Genomic DNA, 25,428 nt, shown 5'->3' on the forward strand with positions numbered 1-25,428 from the left:
GCACCTGATTGAGAGGAAGTAGATGGTCTCCGAGGCCAGAGTGCTGAAGAGCTGTCCGTGAGCTTGGGAAGAACTTCGTGGGTCTCGCGGCGTGGGGTGAGGAGTGTGGCCCGGGGGGACAGGCGCGGTATCGCACGGGAAGGCGCTTTCCCAGCCTTGACTCAGATCCGGGAGGGGAGCGACATCCGCGTAGAGACGAAGCCTGCGCGTTCCTGACCCTCCGTTTTAACTTTTCTTGGAACGGGCTAGGACGAATTCGGACTTTAACGCGACACTGGGTCATTGGCGTGCTTTTGCTGCGACCAGAGTGAGAGTGGGTGTTCTGACTCAGCTTCTAGGACAGGGGTGGTTAATAGGCTCCACGATAAAAATCACATGGTCATTTAAAAAAAATACCGGTGTCCTAGCCCGACTGCAGATCAATAATGTCAGGATCTGGACAGCAGAATTAATTGCACAGCGAGGGTTGAGAACCAACCCTTCCGATGCCTGGTTCTGACCCCCTGGTGTATCCTTTTAAAAATTCCTGCGCAAAGGCTCCCCCTCCCGAATCAGCTACCTAGACTATACCGCTTGCATTTCGATTAAGTTGATGGGCAGGGTTTGGGCACAGATGCCATCTTGCACTCCCACAAGAAACTTATTCTTCACCTACCAGTGACGATGGTGGTCCAGACGGACGTCTTTGTTTCCAGCTGACGACTTGGTCATTTATTCTGAACAAAGATTAGAACCGTTTGTTTTTCTTCTTGCCACGTTTTGCCTGCTGCCTAATGTTTGCTACCCAGAAAACAGTGGGATGTGGAAGAGTCACATTAGAATCAGCATTTTAATTTAGGGTATGGATTGAGGGTGTGACTCAGTGGTTATAACGGTGGCACCACAAGGTCTGAGACTCCATCTCCAACATCGTTGGGAAGTGGGATATCGGTCATACCATATTTGGCTAGGAAACTCTATCAGTTAAAATGATAATTGGCATTGAGTGTGAGTTTATTATCTATTTTTGGTGGGAGAACGGGCTAATACAGGGTCTCATGTAGCATAGGCTAACCTCAAACTTGCTATGTAGCCAAGGATGACCTTGAACTTCTAAACTTCCTGTCTTCCATCTCCCAAATGATGAATGCAGGATATTACCACACTTGGTAATATCCAAGTGTGGTAATATCCTGTTTTTTAAAAATAATGACTCCCAGTCAGAGAAAGTTAAGTTGTGTTTGGAGATTGGATGTGGAGGTTTGTTTAGGTATGAGACAGAATTTAAGAATGTGTAGAGACATATATAACCACCATTACATAACACATTTTTTTTTCTTTTTCCAGACATTTAGCCTCACCTCCCTCCCTGAACTCAGCATGGATGAGAAGTCAGAAAACTGTAAGGTTCCAGAAGATCTCTTCAATGGTTTGAAAATTATAGAGTCTCCGGAAGCAGAGTCAGCCAGCCCCCAGGTTTCTGACCCCAAGGGTCAGCCTTCGCAGAGCAAACTACCGAAGGATGATAGTGCCCATCCCCAGGAGGACCATGGAGAAGAGGAGTGTTTTCATGACTGTAGTGCCTCATTCGACGAGGAGCAGCCAGGGGCACATATGGTGGGAGACAAAGCCACTGATGATTCTAGTTCTGAACTCGATGAGGAATACCTAATTGAACTGGAAAAAGACATGCCAGAAGAAGAGAAACAGGTAAACGTGATGCTTAATCTGCCTCTTAAAGCCACTTTGGTTGTTGTTACTTTTGGGAAATATGGTATCTCAGTGTCATCTTTGCTGAACTGAAACTCAGTATGTAAAATGAACTTGTAGCAGTCCTCTTGACTCTACACTCTAAATGCTGAGGTTATACGCCTGAGCCACCATGCCTACCTATCTTAAAACTCTTAAGGTTTTAATTCATTATTTTGTTTTTGTTTTTTGAATTTTTTTGTTTTTCGAGACAGGATTTCTCTGTTAATAGTCCTGACTGTCTTGGAATTTGATTAGTGGACCAAGCTGGCCTCGAACTCATTGAGATTCCCCCCCCCCCCCCGCCTCTGCCTCCCAAGTGCCGTGATTAAAGGTGCATGCCACCACTACCATCTGGCTATTTGTTTGTTTTCTGTAATAGGGTGTGACCGCATAGCCCAGGCTGAACTTGACTCTCAGTCTCCCTGCCTCCACTTCCCTAGCGCTGTGACGATGGGGCATGCACAACCAGAGCCTGGTTCAAACCATGTTCAATACAAATAAATACAGTATTGACATGGTAGCACCTGATTGCAACCTCAGTATTCCAGAGATTTGAGACTAACCTGGAATGCACATTGAGACCCTTGACAGTTTAAGAAAAAAGAAAAGAAAAAAAACGTTCTAGGATGAAAGTCTAATAGACAATCCGATCCGTGATGAGTAACACTGTCCTGAGTGATTTCCCAGTGACAGACCTGAGATAAGGCAGTAGCACAGGAAAGCAGTGAGCATGCACCTTACCAGCCTAGTCTACAAAAGCTAGTTCCAGGACAGGCTCCAAAGCCACAGAGAAACCCTGTCTCGAAAAACCAAAAAAAAAAAAAAAACAAAGAAGTTGCTGGGTTTTTCCTGTGTATTTAGAACTCTGTCTTCTACCTTAGAGGTCTGTAACATGCTTATACCATGTTTCTACACATACAAATTTTGGATTTTTTTTCTGGGTTTTTTTTTTTTTTGTTATTGTTTGTTTTTATGTTTTTCAAGACAGGGTTTCTCTGTAACAGTTCTGGCTGTCTTGGAACTCACTTTATAGACCAGGCTGACTTCAAACTCACTGAGATCCAGCTATCTCTGCCTCCCATTGCTGGGATTAAAGGCATGTGCTGCCACTGCCCCGGCTAGATTTTTGTTGTTGTTGTGTTTTGTTTTGTTTTGTTTTGTTTTGTGTGGCATTAGAGATCAAATCCAAGTCCTTATAAATACCAGGCAGGTGCTCAATTGCTAAACTACATCTTGATTGCCACCTTCTACTTTGTCTTTTTAAGTGATTACTCCTGAAGTAAGTTGCTGAAATTTCTCTAATGAACTTTTTTTTTATTATGTATACAATATTCTGTCTGTGTATATGTCTACAGACCAGAAGAGGGCACCAGACCCCATTACAGATGGTTGTGAGCCACCATGTGGTTGCCGGGAATTGAACTCAGGACCTTTGGAAGAGCAGGCAATGCTCTTAACCACTGAGCCATCTCTCCAGCCCTCTAATGAACTTTTTGTAAATTGATTTAGAACTGTTATGAGTTGTACTTGTTAATCACTTATTAACAAAATATGACTGGTGAATCCCAAATACCTTGTTGTGGCTACAGAGCACAGTAAGTGTAAGGAACACATTGTGAAGGAAGCCTACAGTGTCCAAGCCACTAAGCTGAAATGTTACTTGTTTTAAATTCACTGGGGGGGGGGGGGGGGGGGGGCAGGTGGTAAGACCAAGACCACACATCTAGTAAATGGCCAAACAGATTCCACCCACTTAGATCTCCTTGACCCAGTTCCACAGTGTGGTGTAACATTTAATAACAAAACATCATTCTCAGCCCCCTTGCCCATGGACATCTGGGCAAGGTTTTCTTTTGGAGACACAGCTGCCCTCCTGGTGCCCTCCTTCCTTACTTGACAAGCCAGATAGTCTGACAAGTTCCCATGCTATCTGAGCTTATCTGCAAAAAGCTTGAATGAAGATTGTAGTTTATACCATCAAAGAGCTACTTGAAGTTTTTGGGATAGAACACCAAAGGAATAGGTTGAGATAACTCATGGGCAGATTCAAGGTCCATAAAGAATTACTAAAATGAGCCTGGTGTTGGTGGCCTTTAAGCCCAGCACTTGGGAGGCAGAGGCAGACAGATCTCTGTGAGTTCGAGGCCAGCCTGGTCTACAGAGCAAGTTCCAGAACAGGCAGAGGCTAAACAGTGAAACTCTGTCTCAAAAAACTGAGGGGAAACACAAAAGAATCACCAAAGTGCATTTCACATGAAGTATCATTTGGCAAAGCTGAGAAGAGGTCCAGCAACAACATACAAAACAAGGAAATTCCTAACTTTGATGAACTTTTAGAAGGGAGGGTAGTTTACTTGAAATGTGGCCCTACTACAAGATGAGCATGCCCTCATCCTACCATGTGCTATGAAGTTAGCAAAAGCACTAGACAGGAAGGATACAGGATGGTGAATCAGGTCATCATGGGCATGGGTGGCAGGAATCTAATCCTCTTGCCCTCCCTCCCACCTCCGAGCTTCTCAGTTCTCACAGTCACAGCTGGAGAAGCAGCAAAGGCATCTGACTAATCAATCCCCTTACTGCACATCATCTGTGGTCTTACATGAAACATCCTTAATTTACCTCTTATTTCTCCCCCTTCTTTGAGGTGGTTTGCTTGTTTTGAGATAGGCTCTTAAGATGTAGCCCTGGCTGGCCTCAAATCATGGCAATCCTGCCGATCCCAGCACTTCAGCTTCCCAAAGTATTGAGATTGCAGACGTAAGCCACCGTGCTCTAGTTTGTTTCCTCTTGAGACAAGGCCTTGAAATGTAGCCCAGGACTTGAACTCATTATCCCTTTGCCTCAGCCGCCTGCATGCAAGTATTGCTAGCATATACCTCACAGACACTTTTCACCATTAAATAAATTGATTTTAACATGAAAGTTATCTTTAGGGGGTAGGGTGGAGAGGATTTTGAAATGGGGTCTCATATAGGTAGCCCTGGCTGGCTTCAAACATCAAACACTGTGTAGCTTAAGATGACCTTATACTTCTAATCTTCCAGCCCTTACCTTCCAGGAACTGAGATTATAGTCATTCACCACGTCCATTTTAAGGTGTTGTATTTCCTGTTAATGTGTTTTATCAAAAGATAATTAAAGAGCAAAAATAACCAAGTTCGTGAACTATCTGAACAAAAATGACTCAGCAAATTAAATCAAGTACTGTCTAGTATTATAGAAACAGTTTTCCAGAAAGTCAGTTTAGGGTTCAATTTATGTCAGTAGGCTTTTGGTTTTTTGTCTTGTTATGTTTTGTTTTTTTAAGAAATATTAAGCTAATATCTGTATCAGTTAGTAGCCAAACCGGTCCTTTAGTACCAGTACTCGGAAGATAGAGGCAGACGGATCTCTGAGTTTGAAGCCAGCCTGGTCTACAAATCGAGTTCCAGGACAGCTAGGGCTATACAGAGAAACCTTGTCTCAAAATACAAAACAAGAAAGAAAGAGAGAGGGAGAGGGAGAAGGAGAGGGAAAGGAAAGGAAAGGAAAGGAAAGGAAAGGAAAAAAAGAAAGAAACAAAGAAACAAAAAACAAAAAAAGTTAGTAGCCAGACACAGTGGTGTGTGCCTGTAAACCCTAGGACCATACACATGCTAAGCCAGTGTTGTTCTATTGGGTTACACTCCAATCCTCTATTGGCTTCCATTTATTTTATGCTAGTAATATAATACATAGATTCAAGGTCTTGCGCAGAAGTATCCAATAAACCACACACAGGTTAACTGACTTGCCTGTTAAGAGGCAGAGGCAGGTGGATCTATAAATTTAAAGGCCAGCTTGATCTACAGAAGTTCTCGGACAGTGAGGGCTGTTACAGAGAGAGATCCTGTCTTGAAAAAACAAAAAAGATAGTTCAGTTCTCCAAGGCATGCCTGAAGACTCATCTGCCAGGTGATTCTAGATTCTGTCAAATTTACACTTAATATTGACTGTCAGAGAATCTACTCTCTAAGACCTTAAGTTCAGTATTATTGTCTACATACTAAGTATGTGCAGAAAAAAAATCACTCTTTTTAGCCAATATTGTGTCTAGCTCTGTTTATTTGACCTGAGCATACCCTTGACTCTACCGCTGTACTCCCCCATATGTATATATCCATCCATCCTTATGCCCTGGATAGTTTTATAGGGGGCTGAGGTTTTCTATTTTTTTGTTTTGTTTTGTTTTTGTTTTGAAACAGGGTCTCATTCTGTAGTCCAGGCTTAACCTGCACTTACGCCAATCCTCATCCCTTAACCTCTTGAGTATTGAAACTACAGATGTGAGCTATAGTGACTAGTTTTGTTTGCTTGTTTGTTTTTGGTTCAGAGTCTCATGAACTAAGTCTGGCATTAGCCAACTCCTGATCCTCCAGCTTCCACCTTCCAGATGCTGTGATTACAGTCTTAAACAGTTTTAGTGCTTTGGATTTCCTCTTTTGGTTAGCTACTTACAAGTCTGCCAGATCTAATGTCTGAAGATACTCAAGAGAAACAGATTTGGGGTGTGCATATATGAGCATATGGTATATGTCCATACGTGTGTATCTATTGAGGATTAAACCCAGGCCCCCGAGAAAGTTTTTATTGACTCCTTTTTTTTTTTCTGGTTGTGGATCAAGCTTCTGTCTTTTTGCATGTGTGTGTGCACACACACATGCACGGTTTGTTTGTGTGTTTTTGGGGGGGGGCAGGGTCTCTATGTAACCCTCAGTGTCCTGGAACTTGCTGTGTACTCCAGGCTGGCCTTGAACTCAGAGAGATCTGCCTGCCTCTGCCTCTCCAGTGCTGGATTAAAGGAGTGCACCACTAGTCCATTGAGAACTTGACTTCATAATCCTCTTTTAACCACTTTCCAAGTAGCAGAAATTATAGATTTGTATAGCCAGACCCAGCAAAAACAAGAGATTTCTGAATCTTGATTTTTCTTATCTGTAAAAGGAACTTCATGCTTACCTCTCATTGTCTTGGGAGCACAAAGAGCTGATGTGTGTGGCAGAAGACAGAAAGCAAGTAAATGCTGGATTAGTAAGCTGTGCTGAGTTTTCAGTGCTGTGTTGAAGACTGGTTTGGAGTCAGCTGTGATGTTCAGCCTGTAATCCTAGCATGGCGGGCTGGAGCATGAGGATTTTTGGGAGTGGGAGGGCAGTTCCATTCTGAGTGGGGGCAGGGCTTAACTGTCGAAAATTTCATCACTCATCGGGGGCACAAGTTTTGGGATTTTCCTTGCCAGTTTTTCTGATGGTTTATAGTACAGAGCAATGTTACTGTTTCCCCTAAGTTCTCTGTCCTCATGCTGAGTAAAAAGCTTGGTAATATTTCTTGATTCCAGTTTCTCTGGAAATAGAATTCAAGAGCAGATGCTGCCCTGTGAGGCTTCTCTGGGACATATTAAAGGTCATTGTGGAGGATCTTTGTTTTGGAGTCAAGTCCATCCTTGGCACAGTTAGGAGATCGTTAGCTTTCTCCTCAAAGTGCTGTCTGTAGTTCTTTCCTTGGAGACAGTCAACATGCTATTGATAACTGCATTAATCCCCCCTCAGTTTACACCATCAGTGGAGCAGGGGATAGTGACTCTACTGCACTGTAGGTCATTGGGTGACAGTTTATCAGCCAGAATAGAGTAATTGACCTCAAAATGACCTCATAATTATATTCCAGAACTCTTGTCTTTGGTAGTTTAACTTTTAGTCTTTCTAATTATAAAGAATTAATTAAAATTCTCAGGTTGACCCCGATAATCTATCCCTTTGTAGATGTGTCATGGCTTTTATCTTTGCCCATTGAAAATTGAATGTTAAATTTACCAAGGAATGAGTGGTCTCCTATGTCTTCCTCCCTCTCCGTTCAAGAGTCTCATCTACTTGGCTGCTTAATCTGAATCTGTAGAACCACCCTTATGCGTTGTCTCTGGAGAACAGACATGAAAGGAGGCTGAGATTAGAGTTAAAATGAGAAAATTGAAAGACCCTAAAAGCTAGACAGAAGCTGACCGATTTCTGCATTAAAATGACTGTTATCTGCATTTCTTCTGGGGTTTTCTTGGCTCTTCGGCATGCAAACCTGCATTCCCATTTGCAGGCCTCTTATGTTGGCATCGGGTTGAGTAACTACAACCTGTGTCTATTACTCCCCTTCCTAACAGGCAAGTCAGGTAACCTGTGTGTGGCTTATTGGATACTTCTGACCAAGATATTGAATCTAGACAAGGAGGTAACTAGAGCTTTTATTTGCTGCTCTTACAGTCTGTCTGGCTAGACTAATCATTTTCTGATCATTTGGTCATCAGGAGCATTGCTTTGTGCCCTACCTGTCTCTTCAGCCTGTACTTGAAGCTTCCCATTGATATCTGAGTTCCTGGTATCTTTCCCTAAATCTACTCCCTAATATATTTTGCTTAGGATTGTGTTTTTCTGTTGTTCTAAACCTGTAACCCATTCACTGGAGAACACACTCTAATCTTATGAGTATTGAGAAATAGGATCTTAGTGTTACAATTTTTTTCTTTTATCATCACTGCCACCTGTGTAGCTTACACTCTTAGAACATGTGGCTTCCTATGGGAAAGGGTGCATTTGCCTTTTACTTTTGGTGCTGGCTGTTGGATCCAGAGCCTTAAGTATGCTAGTCAGATGCTTTACTACTGACATGCTGTCTCCCGAAAGGAATTTCTGTTGTTCACATACAGATATCTGATAAAGAGTGGTATCAGTTTATGTTAGATTTTAGCACCCTTACCGAGATTTGGGTGTTCTGTTTGACCCAGCATCTAACAGTACATGGCCTCACTAATACATTAACAGGTCTTCTCCAGGGAATTAAATTTTTTATTTTAGTTTCTAATCTTTTTCTCAAGACAGGGTTTCTCTCTTGAGCCCTGGCTCTCCTGCTCTGTATACCAGGCTGGCCTCAAACTCAGGGATCTGCCTGTCTCTGCCTCTGGGATGCTGGTGTTAAAGGTGTGTGCCACTACCGCCAGGTATGGCTCCTAATCTTGAGAGTACCAGTTATTTAGGTTTTAAGCTTCATTTGTACATGAAATGGCTTGCTTACATTATTTTTTTTCCCTTTGAAGTTTTTATTTAATCAGGTTTCAGGATTAAACAAAGAGATGGGGGAGAGACTTCTATGGGATGTTTTGTTTGCTTGCCTGCTTGGGGGGGAGGGGGACTTTGGACAGAACACTGTCCAGTGGTGGGAAGCAGGCCTCCAGATGGTTCTTCCAGTTGGCCTTGGAGCAACCACAGTGTCACTTGTCCCTTGAAGGAAGCAGATGCAGCATGCCCCATCTTTCTCTGCAGGCTAGATTTGTTCTGCCTTGTGTTTGATAAATTGAAGCCACCTGTGTTAGTTGCTGAAATTATTAGAAGCTAAGAGGAGACACTCAAGCTTAAGTTTTGATTTTTGACACAAGGTCTCAGTTATAACCCAAGCTGACCTCAATTTCTCAGCATCCTCCTGCCTCAGCCCCCTGAACGCTGGAGTTACTACAGCATGAGCCACCACACTTCATTTCTAATTTTGTGAGAAATTATGTAATTCTTTGATCTCTTTCAGAAAAGAAGAGAAGAGAGTGCTAAACTAAAGGAGGAGGGGAACGAGCAGTTTAAGAGAGGAGGTGAGGTCCGCGGTGCCCCGTGTCTGCGCCGACCCGACCCTGTCCTCTCACAGTCCAGCGTACCGGGAACAGTAGCGAAGGGCTCTTACCATGATGCTCTTGCAGCAGCGCAGGTTTTCTTTCCTGTAACTTAGCTTTGAATCCAGAAATTGGGGCGAACTCTCTTCAGCTAGCTTGGAAAACCCTAACCTTCACATTGCTGTGAAAGTAGCGTCCCAGCCCCCATTTGCTGCTTTCCAGCAGAAGAGGAAACTAAGTTGTTGTTGATGTTGTGGTTGTTAGTGCTTTCTCTCCGGCCTTTTTGTTTGTTTTTGGGACAAGATCCCTTCCCTCTCTCTAGACCAGGATAGGCTGTGACACTCCTCCTCAGCCTCCCAAGAACTGGGCTTCTTAACGTTTGCCAACACACCCGCCTTTTTCTCGGGTTGTTGGTCAGATTTTAATTATTGTAACAAAATATCTGAGGCAGGCTAGCTTCATAAGGAAACAGGATGATTTAGCTTATAGTTTTGGAGGCTGAAAGTCAAAAAACGCAGTGGCTGCTTAGGTGAGGGTTCCATGCCAGGTGGCGGGAATGTGTGCAAGAGGAAGGGCTAACATCTCAAACCACACAGGAAATGAGGGAGAGGCCTGGGGATTAGGCTCAGACTTGTGACGATTTACTACCCTACAGACTCACGCCAGTGCACTACACCTGCTCTCCCTCCTGGGCAACACCACCGCTCACCCAAGGACCTGCCAGTAGACCTTAGTTTGCAGATCTTCTCCACGAGTGCATGAAACATTGGAGGAGCTAGCTGCATTCATACCCAAGCAGTGCTCTTGATTTCTACCCATTTTCGGGAATACTTTAGCTCATTCCAGAACATACTCAATGTTATGCAGTCTATCACATTCTCAAAGTGCACCTAGCTAAGAAATGGAGGGCACTCAAGTTTTCCCCTCATGGTTTTTAGGTTATTTTTTTTCTTATGATCCCTCCCCCGACCCGAAGGTCTTGCTGTGTAACCTTGACTGAGCTAGAACTCAGTATGCAGACCAAGCTGACCTTGAACTCTCAGTGATCCACCTGTCTCCTGAGGTTAAAAGTATGTGCCACCACATCCAACTGGTTTACTTTTTGTTTATTTTGTTGTTTGTTTTTTGAGACAGGGTCTCACACTCTAGCTCTGGTTGTCCTGGAACTCACTAAGTAGACCAGGCTGACCTTGAACTCAACAGAGATCCACTTGCCTCTACCTTCCTTGTGCTGGGATTAAAGGCATGGGCCACCCACCATGCCTGGCCATGGTTTACTTTTTTTAATACTAAAACCAATAGTTTATTTCTTCCCTCCCACCCCCAGTGCTAGGGACTGGGCCAAAGCTGTACACATACTGGTCAAACATTCCATCACTGAGCTACACACCAAACCTTAGGATTGTCTTCTGCACCTTGAATCATGGATCTTAAATTTAGTCTTTCACCTATCCAGTTCCCTAAAGCCCTTTGGAAATTCTTTTCTAAATTGCTGAACCAGATGAAAGCTGAGCAACCAGGGCACGCTGCTGCTCTGAGCATTGAGAGCTCTTGACTGACAGCATGTTCACCACTCTACCAAACACATGCCTGGTGCCACTGGAAAGAACAAGCGCTATTTACAGAGAGGAGAAAGGGGGGATGATGTTTAAAACCTAATAACCTTTGGTTCTGTGAGTAGCAAACTGCATTGAGATATGACAAAATGAACTCGTGATGACTGTTCCGTCTTACGGTATTATCCTCAGATTACATAGATGCTGAGAGTTCTTACAGTCAAGCCCTTCAGATGTGCCCATCCTGTTTCCAGAAAGATCGGTCGGTTCTGTTTTCAAATAGAGCTGCTGCAAGGATGAAGCAGGTATGAGCTGTTGGCCTTTTCCTACGTGCATGATGCCTAGTGCTTGTAGGCTCGTGTGTGATCTTCTGGTGTCCAGAACAAGTGCAGGGACTTCAAGCTGCTGTTCTTTTTCTACCATGCATTTCCTTGGTGGAAAGTGTATAGAAAAATACTTAGAAAAATTTGGCCAACGCTCTCATTAACATTAAAATGGCAGGACGAATGCTTTCATGAAGGCAGGCTGACAAGTTCCCACTCACTAGGGTGGCTTAGTGAAGCAGGGAGCCAAGTGGTGCACATCCCAGAATAACTGGAGCTGCTGCTGTTGAGCTTCTGAAATGATAAAGACTTGGAAGCACAGAGAAACACTAGTCCAGGCTAAAAGACACTTGTTACTAAGGTTTTGGGTTTTCTATTAAAAAATAGGAACACTGGGAGAAGTGGCTGACACTTGAGATGAAAGGTGTCTTTAAGTGCAAAATAGGACGACTAGGACTATTAGACAGAAAAACCGTGTATCAAAGAAAAGAAAAAAACAGGGCTGGAGAGATGGCTCAGAGGTTAACAGCATTGCTCTCCAAAGGTCCTGAGTTCAATTTCCAGCAACCACATGATGGTTCACAACCATCTGTAATGAGATCTGGTGCCTTCTTACAGCCTGTAGGCATACATGCAGGCAGAAAACTCTATATATAATTTAAAAAATCTTTAAAAAACAAAAGAAGGAAAAAACAAGGGATAGAGTCTTCCTACTATATCTAAGTCTTCTTTATAAAGAAGATCCAGGTTCCAAGTTATAAAACCATAAAAGACTAAGATAATTAGAGAGCTAGAGAAATAGCTCAGTTTAAGTGATTGCCTTGTACACACAAGAGTTCACGTTCTGTCTTCAGAACCAAAGAGAAAGTTGTGTGCTGTGGATGTGCTTGTAATACTGGGGCTAGGGGAGCAGATCCTTAGGACTCTCTAGCCGGCCAGCTTAGCTTATTTGGTGAATTCCAGGCCTGAGCAAATACTGGGGCTTACCTTGATGTTCAGGGATTCTGTTGGGAAACTAGTCCCCTGCCCCAGCTTATCTTCCAAATATCTTCCAAAATAATAGAAATCTTCTCTGTACGGAATTTTAAATTGTTTCATTGTATTGATTACTTTGATAAAACCTGATTATAGAATGTTTTTACTTCTCATTTTGCATTGATAACTAAAATTAGGTTATTAAAATGATACATACTGTCAGTAATGCTGACCCAACATAGCAAACTTTAACTAGACATTCAGTCTCCAAATCTATCACAAATCCTAAGCCATTTTCCACTATGGATTTATATTTTGTCTAGTGTGAGCGTACAATAAATAAGACATTTCAAAAGTAATTGTCCATACCATGAATATACTTCAAGTTTTCTCTCCACTCATGTACAGTTCACTTCCCTCGTTCATCAGTTGTGCTTCCTACATGGTCCACCTATGTTAAGGATTTTAATGTCCTCATTTTGAAGGTTTTTTTTCATTAGGAAACAACCATCTTTCTTTGGGCTCCTGCATTTCTTTTCTTACATGCTGTTGTTATTACATGTTTGAAAGACCAAAGATCATTAATATGCACAGTTTCAGGAACAAAGATGACAGCCAAGCATAACATTAGTATACAGGAGCAGAAATGCAAACATGGAGCCCAGAGAAGTGCTGCAGCCCAAGACCTCAGCATGTCAGAGCAACTAACAGGATACCTTACAGCAAGCGGGATGGTGGTAGTTATTCAGGGACTCCAGTTTGCAAAGGAAGATATGCTGAGCTAGCTATTTTCCATTTACAGTAATAGTTCTGACCTTCCCGTCTGAAGCCTTCTCTTTGTTCACATGAACAGTGTTTTGAGCTTGTCAGTGTTAAGTTGCAGCCTAAGTTCCACAGTTTTCATAGACAGTTCACTGATATCCCTCGCCAAAATATTTGACCATTTGTAAGATACAATAGCATTGTATATGGGGGGAAAAACAAAAACCAACCAGACAGAGTCTTCCTTTGTAGCCCAGAGCAGCTTCAAACTTAGGATTCTTCTGCCTCAGCCTAGAATAAAAGATTTCTCAAACACAGCTGGCTTTATGTGGAGCTGGGGCTGGAACCCAGGGCATTTGTACATACTTGTACATTTACTTTAATTATATACTGTAATTTATACATTTCAGTATACATTAAAGATTTTCACAATGTTGTACAACCATCACCACTGTCTAGTTCCAGAACCTCCATGACTCTGAAAGATTATTTCATACTTAACCACCAGTCATTCAGCCATCCCAAAATACAGTTTAGATGCTGCTCTAGAATGTTCAGTAAAATAGTATTTGCTAAAGTAGTCATTACAGTTGTAGAACAGTTATGTAAACCAACCTCTTTCTGTGATATTGTACTACTAGTTTGGACAAAAGACATTTGAAGTTGAAGGCTTGTTATCCAGCATTCAGTTCAGCCTGCTAGTAAATGGCATGAGAAACTGAGCCCACAGAAGGAGTAGCATGACCATGTCAGCTGGGACCAGAATCCAGTTCCCTTGATACAGCTGTGTTTCTAGAGACAGAAGCTAAACCAGATGCTTGTTTGACTTGTTTATCTTTCTGTCTTCGGTGGGTAAGTTAAGGTTTGTAACAGACACTGTACCCTGTAGAGGGGCCTGATGGTTCCAATTTAGATGTGGTAGTGTAGCCGCTAGCTACTGAAGAGAGCTGCTTTGTTATTCTGTGTGTCAGCCGTTTATGTTATGTGTGTGTGGAGTGCTTGCATGTATGTATGTGTGCCATCTGCACGCCTGGTGCTCTCAGGTTAGCAGAGAGTGTCTGATGGCCTGGAGCTCTAACTCCAGCAGTGCTGCCATGTAGAGCGCGTTAGCCCTTGAGATGAAACTAGAAGATATCATATGCTAATGTCATCTTTCCTTTCAGGACAAGAAGGAAATGGCCATCAGTGACTGCAGCAAAGGTAAAACTTCTGCTGACTAAAAAGAGCATTGCCTCAGGTAGACATACAGGTTTTGATGTGTACTCGGGCGAATGTCCCCTCACTGGGGCTTTTAAAGAAGTAGCTTTATTGGATGGCATTTTCAGAGGCACTGTGTGGGAGTCATCTCAGTAAGCATCCTTTCAGTGGACTTTCAGCCTATTTCCTATAGCAGTAAATATGTGAAAACACTTGGAGCTACCATGGCATCAGAATCAAGTGTGGAACAGAATTTACCTCCTGTAGCCTTCAAGTTACCTACCTTTGTGACTCATGGAGGATCTTAGTTGCAGAACTCACACACACAGCTCTTTAGATACTACATGTATACATCACAGGCTAGTATCTACTTAAAGGGAGAATGTGCAGGCTTCTTTTTTTCTGTGTTTGAATTGCTTCACTTAATATTATACTTTCTAATTTGATTTATTTTCCTGAAATTTTCTCCACAGCTGAATAATAGTCTACTCTGTATATGTACAACATTTTTCATGCCCATTTGTCTGTTGATGGCATCTAGCTTGGTTCCATTTCTGTGCTATCATAAACTGAGAAGCAGTAAGCACTAATGTGCTTATCTCTATGGTAGGATATGGCACTCTCTAGGTATATGCCTAGGAGTGGAATAGCTGATATGCTTATCTCTATGGTAGGATATGGCACTCTCTAGGTATATGCCTAGGAGTGGAATAGCTGATGCGCTTATCTCTATGGTAGGATATGGCGCTCTCTAGGTGTATGCCTAGAGAACAGCTGGGTTATATGGTAGCTCTAGTTATAATTTTTGAGGAATCTCCAAACTGAGGTCCGTAGTGGCTGTATTAATTTGCACCACCAGCAGCAATGAGTGAAGGTTCTTGAAAAGGTACTCAGGACCCTTTCTTGTGATAACAGTTTCTTTTCATTTTAGCAATTCAGTTAAACCCCAGCTACATCCGTGCAATATTGAGGAGAGCGGAGTTGTATGAGAAAACAGACAAACTAGATGAAGCACTGGAAGATTATAAATTGATATTAGAAAAAGATCCATCGGTACATCAAGCAAGAGAAGCTTGTATGGTAAAACAAATTTATTTTCTTGAATTGGGTATGGTAGTGCATGCCTTTAATCCCAGCGCTCGGGAGACAGAGGCAGGCAGGTCTCTCTGAGTTTGAGGCCAGCCTGGTCTATATAGCAAGCTCCAGGTCAGCCAGAGCTGTATAAAAGAGATCCTGTCTCCCCACCCCCCAAATATTTTCTTTTTCTTTTTGCTTTGTACTCGGTGACTTTTTAGTCTTTTGGATTACAACTAAATTCTATTTTTATGATTACCCAAATATATGGGAGACAGACCTTTGTGAAGCTACTTACGCACTGACCATGTACCATTTGATCTGCACTCTGAAAGTCACAGGAGCCAGCTTGACAGCACACTCCTGTAATCCTAGGACTGGAGCAAAAGAACATAAACTTGGGACTAACTGAGCTATATAGAAAGACCCTAGCTCAAAAAATTAGATAGATAGATAGATAGATAGATAGATAGATAGATAGATAGATAGATAGATAGATAGATAGATGGTAGGTAGGTAGGTAGGTAGATAGATAGATAGATAGATAGATAGATAGATAGATAGATAGATAGATGAATTGTATATACTTTTCTTTGTTGCATCAGGGATATTTTGTTCTCTATAGTGAGTTCTAAAATGTTATTTTGTGTGGATGAGTGTTTTGCCTGTATGAACACATGTGTACCACATGGTGCTCAGTGCCTGTGGAGGTCAAAAGAAAGCATCCGATTCCTCAGAAATGGAGATAATTGGTGATTATGAACTACCCTTTTGTGTTATTTTTTTGTTTGAGATTGTGGCTCACTCTAGCCCAAGTTGACCTCAAATTCATCATCCTGCTACCCCTTACTTTGTTTTGTTTTTGTTTTTTAAGATTTATTATGTATATAGCATTCTGCCTGCCTGCATGCCAGAAGAGGGCACCAGATCTCATTCTAGACGGTTGTGAGCCACCATGTGGTTGCTGGGAATTCAACTCAGGACCTCTGGAAGAACAGCGAGTGCTCTTAAATTCTGAGCCATCACTCCATCTCATCCTGTTTTGGAATTTTTGAAATAAAGTCTTAATATGTAGCTCTGGTTAGCTGCTAACTCTTTATATAAACCCGACTGGCCTCCAACTCTCAGTGATCCTTCTGCTTATGTCTCACAAGTATTGGGATTACAGGTGTGTGCACCAACTAGCCTATTCACCAAACTTTCATTGAGGTCTTCCTTTGGGTTAGACACTGTTAAGAACTGAGAAGGTGATGGGAACGCTCAGCAGTTAAAGGTGCTTGCTGCCAAGCCTGATGTCCTGAGATGAACTCTAGGGAGTGATCCCTAGAACCCCCATATGACAGGAAAAACCTGACTCCAGAAAGTTGTTTTCTGATACACACACACACAGGAGCTAAAGAGATGTCTAGATGGTTATGAATACTTCCTGCTCTTGCAGAGGACCCAATTCAGTTCTTAGAACCCACAGCAGGTGGCTCACAACCAACTTATACCTCCAGCTAGAGTATCCCACACCGTCTTCTGACCTCATAGCATAGACACACACACAAATGAAAATAAATATTATTTTTAAGAGAGCTGAATATAGGAGGTTAGTGGGAGTGAGGCTTGTGATAATGAACTCATTTGTTCCATTATTAAATTACAGCTCTTATTTACCGACTTATGAGAAAATGGGGAAAGGGTAATTGGAAGTGAATGTGGTTAAAGTACATGATATACTTTAAAATGCAATCCATTAGTTTGTATAATTAACTTACCCTAATAAAACATTCCAAAACATTCCCAGTGTTCTGGCACACATATGCCATTGATCCCAGCAGTTGGGAGTCTGAGGCAGGAAGAATGCCATAAATTCAAGTCCAGCCTGGAACAACACCTTGTCTCACACACAAAAAATCTTAAATACAGTGGTAAACTGGACAAGATGCTGTTTCCTCGGTTTTAGTCATTTGCAACATCAGGGCTTTATTTTTAACGTGCTCTTTATTTACATCATATTTTTAAACACTCCTCAGATTTAAATAAGAATTTTTCACCAAATGCTTATTTCTCCTTTTTTCCTCAGAGATTACCTAAGCAAATTGAAGAACGTAATGAAAGATTAAAAGAAGAGATGTTAGGTAAGTTTGCTTCCTTTCCTTTCCCTTGATCATAACAGCCAGGAAAGGTAGGATTGGCCCATCGGTGTTTTTATTGGCTTACAGAACACAGCAGCTCAGAATCTCTTTGAGGTGTGCGCTCTTATGTGCATGTGTGTCATTGAGACTGGGGTGTGTGTGTGTGTGTGTGTGTGTGTGTGTATGTGTGTGTGTGTGCGCGCGCGCGTGTCGATGCTTCTTTGCAGCAATACTAGGAATGAGGGCCTGCTCAACTGTTTGTAATTTCAAGGGGCACAGTATGGCTTAGAGAGGGGATCAGCTTTTTCAGGAATGAAAATTCTACCTTGTCTTTTACATGATAATTTCATAAAACAATTGGATTTCTCCCTTGCATAATCTCCTCTTAAGGTTTTAAGTTCATTAATGTGTAGTCATTACGGCCAGTAATGTCAGAATGACACGAGTTTTTGTTTGAAAATGGCACTAAAATGTCCCTTTAGTGCTAGAGAAAACATGAGAAATATGGGAAACAGATAGAAGGGTGGGGGGGGGGGGCTGAAGAGATTACTCAGCAACCCTGAGTTCAAAGCCACTATTAGCCAGACAAGGTGATGCACACCTGTAATCCGAATGCTGGGGAGACAGAGACAGGAGGGTCCCTTGACCTTGATGGCCATCTACTCTTACTGAATTGGAGAGTTCCAGGTTCATTGAGAGACCGTGTCTGAAAAAATAGACAGGAATAGAAGATACTCAGTGTTGACCTCTGGTCTCTATTTGCACATCTGTGTACATTCACACACAAAATGGGGCAAGGGTCGAGTGGCGGTTGGAGCAATGAGTGACTTATCCCATTATTTCGTTACTTCTCATATTCGCTAGAACATTTCCAAGCTAGAATCAGAACCTCTTGCATTGCATTTTACTAAAAACCTGGAGGTTCCAGACAAACCTTGCATTGTCTGTTTAATCTTTCTCATACATCCCTATTCAAAGGCTGCCTCATCTTCCTATGAATACTTTCTCAATCTTTGCTGTGCATTGCAAAGGCATAGGCCTAAAAGAAAATTAATGTAAAGTACATTAGCTTAGCCATATATGGCTTAACATCAGTATCTAGAAAATTCAAACAGACTTTCCAATAGATTCAATAGTAGGTGAATTAATGGACTTTTGCACAGGGTTTCTCTATGTAACAGCCCTGGCTGTCCTGGAATTCACTTTGTAGACCAGGCTGACCTCAAACTCACAGAGATCTGCCTGCCTCTGCCTTCCAAGTGCTGGGATTAAAGGCGTGTGCCACCACCGGTGAGTTCGAGACCAGTCTGGTCTACAAGAGCTAGCTCCAGGACAGGCTCTAAAGTTGCAGAGAAACCCTGTCTCGAAAAACCAAAAAAAAAAAAAAAAAAAAAAAAAAAGTGTGCGCCACCACCACTTGGCTGACTTTTTCCACTCTTCCCCCCTTTTGCCCATGAATTTTTTACATGATCCTATGTATACAGGGGTGTGTGTGTTTGATCTATATATCAAACACTCATTGATAATAAATCATGAACTTTATTAAAAATAACTCTTTGAGGGGCAAGAGAGATGGCTCAGTAGTTATTTATGCTTCTTGCAAAGAGCCAGGTTTGGCTTCCAGAAACCACATGGAAGCTCACAACCTTCTGGAATTCCAACTTAAGAGGATTCAGTGCTGCTTCTGACCTCCTCAGACTTCTCCATTCACATGGCGCATATACACACACTTAGACACACATACACATAAGATAAAATTAGTATTCTAGAAATGATTATTCTTTAATTTACCATGTCTTAAATATAGGAGCAAATTTGTATGGTAATGAAAATGTATTTTTATATAATTAAATTTAGGGTAAATATCTGATGCTGTAGGGCATAGAGCATGTACATTGATTTCAGAGTTGCTTGATATTTTGGTTTATAATTATCAGTTCTGAGACTGCCACTTGACATAAATACATACTACAAAGTGGCAGAAGTATATTTAGGGCCATTTGAGAAATTCTGCCCTAAAGCAAACCAAAATTACATAATTTTTTAAAAATGAAAATCAAGTCAGCAATACAATATTTTTTATTTTTTAATGCATAAATACTTTTTTATTGATTTTTTTTTTATCAAGCTCTACATTTTTCTCTGCTCCCCTCCCTGCCTCTCCCCTCAGCCCTCTCCCATGGTACCCATGCTCCCAATTTACTCAGGAGATCTTGTCTTTTTCTACTTCCCATGTAGATTAGATCCATTTATGTCTCTCTTAGGGTCCTCATTGTTGTCTGGGTTCTCTAGGATTGTGATTTGTGGGCTGGTTTTCTTTGCTTTATGTTTAAAAGCCACCTATGAGTGAGTACATATGAAATTGTCTTTCTGGGTCTGGGTTACCTCACTCAAAATGATGTTTCCTAGCTCCATCCATTTGCCTGCAAATTTCAAGATGTCATTTTTTTCTGCTGTGTAGTACTCCATTGTGTAAATATGCCACATTTTTCTTATCTATTCTTTGGTTGAGGGACATTTAGGTTGTTTCCAGGTTCTGGCTATGACAAACAATGCTGCTATGAACATAGTTGAGCACATGTCCTTGTGGCATGATTGAGCATCCTTTGGGTATATACCCAAAAGTGGTATTGCTGGGTCTTGAGGAAGGTTGTTTCTTAATTTTCTGAGAAATCGCCATACTGATATCCAAAGGGGCTGTATCAGCTTGCATTCCCACCAGCAATGCAGGAGTGTTCTCTTTACTCCATAACCTCTCCAGCATAAATTGTCATCAGTGTTTTTGATCTTGGCCATTCTTATAGGTGTAAGATGGAATCTCAGAGTTGCATTTCTTGATGACTAAGGATGTTGAGTATTTCCTTAAGTGTCTTTCAGCCGTTTTATATTCCTCTGTTGAGAGTTCTCTGTTTAGGTCTGTGCTCCATTTTTTTTATTGGATTAGCAATACAGTTTTTAAAATCACATATTCTAATACAACAAAATCCAAAGATTTGTTTACACTAATTTGATACTTACAATGCAGGGGAATGATGATAGGAAAATATTATCATTTCCAATAATTAACCATTGTTGCAGAAAGCAGCTGGGCATGGTGGCATACACCTTTAATCCCAGGACTAGGAAGGCAGAGGCAGGTGGATCTCTGAGAGTTTGAGGTCAGCCTGGTCTACAGAGTGAGTTCCAGAATAGTTAAAAATGCACATGGAGAAACCCTGTCTAGAAAAACAAACAAACAAACAAAAGCAGAAAGCTTTCATATGTCCAGTAAGATAATGCAGTTCATAACATGCGGTAGTCTTGAATCTGAGGGTGGTTTCAGGCAGCCATGCACATACACTCAGATACACATGCACTCATAATCAAAAATAAATGTTTTTGTTTAAAAAGTAAATAAAAGTGAAACTGGTCTGACATTTTCATGGTTCCTGAAGCTCAGCTGTAGAAGGACAAGGATAAATTCCTAGCATTACCACGCAGCTTTATGTAGCTGCTTGGTGAGCAAGGCTGTCATACTTCACCAGAGTGCTTGCTTAGAGATGGCTTTGACATGCATGTTTGGGTGATGATTGACAGCTTACTGGGAGAGTAAGAGGTTTGTACTCGGTGGCCAGACAATGCTGCTAATGTAAGTCTTAGAAGTATCTGATTATACCTAGACATTTCTCATCATTTGCAAAATGATTTATCCTATGCTGTTCCGACCAGGAACCCTTCTGGACAAAAGTAGCACTGTGAAAATTCTGCTCTAGTGGTTCTTTCTGAATCTCCTGTCTTCTCAGTTATTTGAACTGAGGTAAAAGAGTCATCTACCTGTGCTTATAGGCTCCTGAGTGATTTTCACAGAAAGGGGAACTATTCCAGCTGCTGTGTTCCTCTTGTTACTAGAGATGGAAGGTTACAGTCAGTTTTTCATCAGTGTCTTAAGATTCCAGTAACTAACTGCAAAAGGAAGTTGCCAAGTTGCCTTTGGAGACTGTTTGTCAAAATTTAGTAGAGGCCAAAATGCTCAGTTTCACGTCCACTCCAGACATACTGAAGTGAAATTGGAGTGGAACCCAGTGATCAGTCCATGTTCTGGCAACTCAGTTTAATGATCCCTACTTGAGAATATATCTGTGCAGTAAGGAGGGAGATGTGGTAGAGGCAGCTCACGTGAGGACTTCTGGGCCAGAGTAGGATGTGGCCATACCACAGAAGCATAAGGAGGAAATTCAGCTGAGCTAAGAGGCATTTTCTGAACAGCAGGTCAGTCACTGGGTTTCATCTTTCCCTCTTTGTGCTGTAGCCACAGCACAGAAGAATATCCCTGCTTATCCTTGCAGTAAACTGTCTCACACACAGTTAGGATCTTCAAAGGGATGCTTGCATAGTCAATCACTTGGAGTATTGTGATAGAATATTGCTTTGAGTCAGAGAAACTAAGATTAATCAGAGCTGGATCTTTAGTCCTACACTGCCATAACATCCTAGTACAGTAGGTTCTACCTCACAAGGGATATTATGTTGGCATGTTCAGGTTGAAAGTGCCAAGTTTGCTACAGGAGGGAATAAGGAAATCTGATTGTTGTCAAGGTAAGAGAGACATAGGATTAGCAGCCAGGGACAAGTATGGCAGATAGGCTGTCTTGGGGATGAGGAGGCTGCTTTAGCCTCTGAACATTGATTGGTCTAAATAGCAGCAGGAAAGTGTGCGTGATTGTGTATTAACCAGTCTTCATGGAAGTTGACTGCTTCTCTGAATCATCATCACAGACAGCAAAAGGTGACTTTTTCAGACAGTCATAACTTGAGTCTACCATATATGTTATTGTGTTCCTTTGAATTCACCCTGGCTAGGTTCTGGCTTCAGACTCTTCACCAAATATCATAGAGATGCTTGTTCCATAAGTAGATGGCCTCTTGTATAATGCCACAGAATTAACTTCCACAATACCCTAAACTTTCCCTTGGGTCTATTCTTCACTTTGTCACCAGAAGTGTCAACTTTAAAACTGTTTTCAAACTGTCAGTGGACTTCTACAGTGTAACAGCCACGGGGTCGGGACCTGAGTACAGAATGCAGCCTCCTGTCTTCTTCCCCATCCATTGGATGTATGGCTCACTGTCTCCATGTCTTTTATTTATCAAATTCTTTTGGGTGGGGGGTGAGGGGAAGGAGGGATTTGAGACAAGGTTTCTATGTGTTGCTTTGGCACCTGTCCTGGAATTCACTATATAGACCAGGCTGGTCTCGAACTCACCTGTCTCTGCCTCCCGAGTGCTGGGATTAAAGACATCTGCCACCTCTGCCCAGCTCAGATTTCTTAATCTATGTCACTGTGTTGACATTTGTGCACATTTTTACTTCGTCTGTACTACAAAAGAAGCTGCACACATGCACATTGCACATGTTAAGTGAATTAATACATCAGAAGGTCTTTCATAGGTCTCTGCAGCTGTGGAGACTTAATCCTGTTCTGTTCCATGTCTTTACCTGCCAGATAAGGAGGGGTCTTCCACTACAACTTCAGCAAAGCCACTGGGAGCCTGAGTAGCCTCCACCTGACCTATCCCTACATGCCTGGGCTGGCCTTGGTTTGAGCATGCTGATAGATTGTAGTTTCCTCTGCATTTGGAGAAGCATGGAATTTAGAGGTCCTCTGTAGGCAGGTCCTTCAGCCAGCTGGAGAAAATGAGAACCTAGAGAAGTTTGAGTACTTCACTCTTAGCTTGTAGTAGTCTTTAATACTCAAAGACCGTATTTCCTTCAGTACAGACAAGCCTAAGAACACTGCACTATGGAGCATGATGGCTCACTTTATAGCCCAGGCTAGTTTGAACTCATGACAGTTCTGCCTCAGCCTTCTTAGTGCTGGAATTACAGGCATGTACCACCACCCCTGTCCCAAAGATACCTTGTGTTTTGGTGGCCTTTTTCTCCTTGCCTGCTTTAACAACCTCAGAATGGGCTGCTGATCATGATTCAGGCTTCCCTGAGGACACCTGCCTGATTTTGGTATGCTGTGATGCCCCACCAAAACATCTGTCCCTATGGTTGTGCTCCTTGTCTTTTGGCTGCTTGGGGGTATAGGTCCCCAAGGTTTGTGTCAGTGATGCTCAAAGACAGCAGCAGTGAGCATGTGTGTTCCAGATTTCAGTTCGGGACACCTGCAAGAGAGTGATCACCCCCAGTTCCGGTAGCTGTCTCCAAGAATGGATTCACTCTTCACAGACACCTTCTGTGGACCATGAGACCACAAGTTCTTCAGTTGGTCTTCACTCTGGCTGGGGACTCAGGGTGGCAAATGTTGCTGCAAGAGCACAGGAAGGAGCATGTAGCTCTGAGGACTAAGATGTCTCTTACAATCTACCCTCATCCTTATCTCCATTGGAAAAACCTAGAAAAAAGTTAACAGTTTAGGAAACATTGAAACTTTGTATTCTCCCATCCCAGTCAGGAGTTCCCAAACACTCAGAGTTTTAAAACTTATCCACTGCTGCATGAATCCCCAATACCTCCTGTTCCATCTCAACACACAAGCTTATGGGCCTCTTCTGTCCTAGAGCAGTAGAAGAATCCTTGTTTATGGCATGTCTTCATTACTTAAGAGATAAGTGAGTAAAGCCGAAAGCTGGGGCAGTAGACACTGAACTGTGGAGGTTGATGGCGCTATACAAAAGAAAAAATATAAAAGAAATACCAGGAGTCTCGTGGAGGCTGAGTAGGAGGTTGAGTGTGCTTGGAAATGAGGAAGGCTGAGTAGACGTGTGTCGTGTTGGATTGGATTCTGCAGGCAGCTATTGCCATGTTCCTGGAAGCAGGCAGATCAGTTTGGGGGCTGCTGTCCTCACAGTCCAGAAGACCAGGTTTGGCCAGCACCTTCGCCCAGCACTCAGGATGGAAGTCCTTGTTCTTTGGTAATTATATAGCCAGCTTGACAGGAGGCGGCTTTGATCTTCCTTGGAGGAAACCTGAAGGACCTCAAGCTCCGGCGTCACTCAGGCAGTGGAGCGACAGCATCACTGAGAAGAGGCTGAGAAACCCTCCCAAAGCGTTAGGTTATTGAAAGCAAGCATATCTATAACTTGTGATGAAAGGCAAAGTCAACGGATACCGTCCTGCTTGTTTGTTCCGGCATTTATCTGAGCTGTTTTTATGTTGCAGGTAAACTAAAAGATCTCGGCAACTTGGTTCTGCGACCTTTTGGGCTCTCCACAGAAAATTTCCAGATCAAGCAGGATTCTTCTACTGGCTCCTACTCCATCAATTTTGTTCAAAATCCAAATAATAATAGATAACAGACGTAACAGTAGTCATAAAGGCCGACTGGGAGGCCGTGAACTGTTCACAAGGGGCAAGACTCTGCCAGTGTTTAATGTTTAAAAGCATCTTACCCAAAAAAGGCTGTGTAGTAGAACCCGAGCCACCTTCTTGCTCTTATTTTATGGTCAGGGTGGAATGTGCCTCCTGGTGTAATGAGCCTCGTTATTTCCATTTTAAGGTGGTGTCTGTGCAGCTGCTGTCCCTGGTTTTGGTGGGTTTTTTGTTGTTGTTGTTGGGCTTTTTGGTTGGGTTTTTTTTTTTTTTTTTTTTTTTTGGTGTTTTTGGTGTTTTTGGTTTGGGAGAAGCCTGCTTATCAAGGCTGCCCTCTTAGAGCCACACAAATGTGCTGGCCAGCAAAAGCCTTTCCCTAACCATGCAAGCCTGTCAGTTGGGTGATGACCATACTTGCTGGACAGGGTTCCCTCCTGCTGCCCCTCCCTGCTCACACTCTTTCAGAGGCTGCACTATCGGGGCTTCAGCATTCCTGAGTTCCTCTGTGTTAATAAAAGCTTTCTGTGACAGTTGGGGACTGCATTGTTAATTTTGTTCCCATAACAGCAGCTGAAGCAGACTCTGACATTCAGAACCAGTTCTGATTTCAGTCAGGGTCACTGATTCTGAACCCACAAGTCTAATGAAGATTTTTGCTGCTTGACTGTCTTGAATAAATGACCCAGTGTGCCAGAATTCAGAAATCCTGTCTCACAAGCCATCTGGAGCAACC

General features: G+C 42.4%; 1 protein-coding gene across 1 annotated transcript; it reads left to right on the plus strand.

Annotated features, from left to right (window-relative positions):
- Positions 1-24,803, plus strand: Ttc1 (tetratricopeptide repeat domain 1). Its single transcript, XM_038328330.2, has 8 exons — positions 1-96; positions 1,327-1,689; positions 9,313-9,373; positions 11,140-11,252; positions 14,171-14,207; positions 15,136-15,284; positions 17,347-17,401; positions 24,546-24,803. Exons 2-8 carry the CDS (start codon positions 1,360-1,362, stop codon positions 24,677-24,679), a joined length of 879 nt encoding a protein of 292 aa, XP_038184258.1. The 5' UTR covers positions 1-96; positions 1,327-1,359; the 3' UTR covers positions 24,680-24,803.
- The last annotated feature ends 625 nt before the right edge of the window (positions 24,804-25,428 follow it).

The sequence above is a fragment of the Arvicola amphibius genome, chromosome 4, assembly GCF_903992535.2.
Source record: "Arvicola amphibius chromosome 4, mArvAmp1.2, whole genome shotgun sequence".
Classification (NCBI taxonomy): domain Eukaryota; kingdom Metazoa; phylum Chordata; class Mammalia; order Rodentia; family Cricetidae; genus Arvicola; species Arvicola amphibius.

What these genes read in the sequence shown, in the direction of transcription:
- Ttc1 (XM_038328330.2), top strand. Translation starts at nt 1,360, where the DNA reads ATGGATGAGAAGTCAGAAAACTGTAAGGTTCCAGAAGATCTCTTCAAT. An exon ending in CTGCTGCAAGGATGAAGCAG is followed by an intron (nt 11,253 to 14,170) that starts GTATGAGCTGTT and finishes CTTTCCTTTCAG; the next exon opens with GACAAGAAGGAAATGGCCAT. An exon ending in CATCAGTGACTGCAGCAAAG is followed by an intron (nt 14,208 to 15,135) that starts GTAAAACTTCTG and finishes TTTTCATTTTAG; the next exon opens with CAATTCAGTTAAACCCCAGC.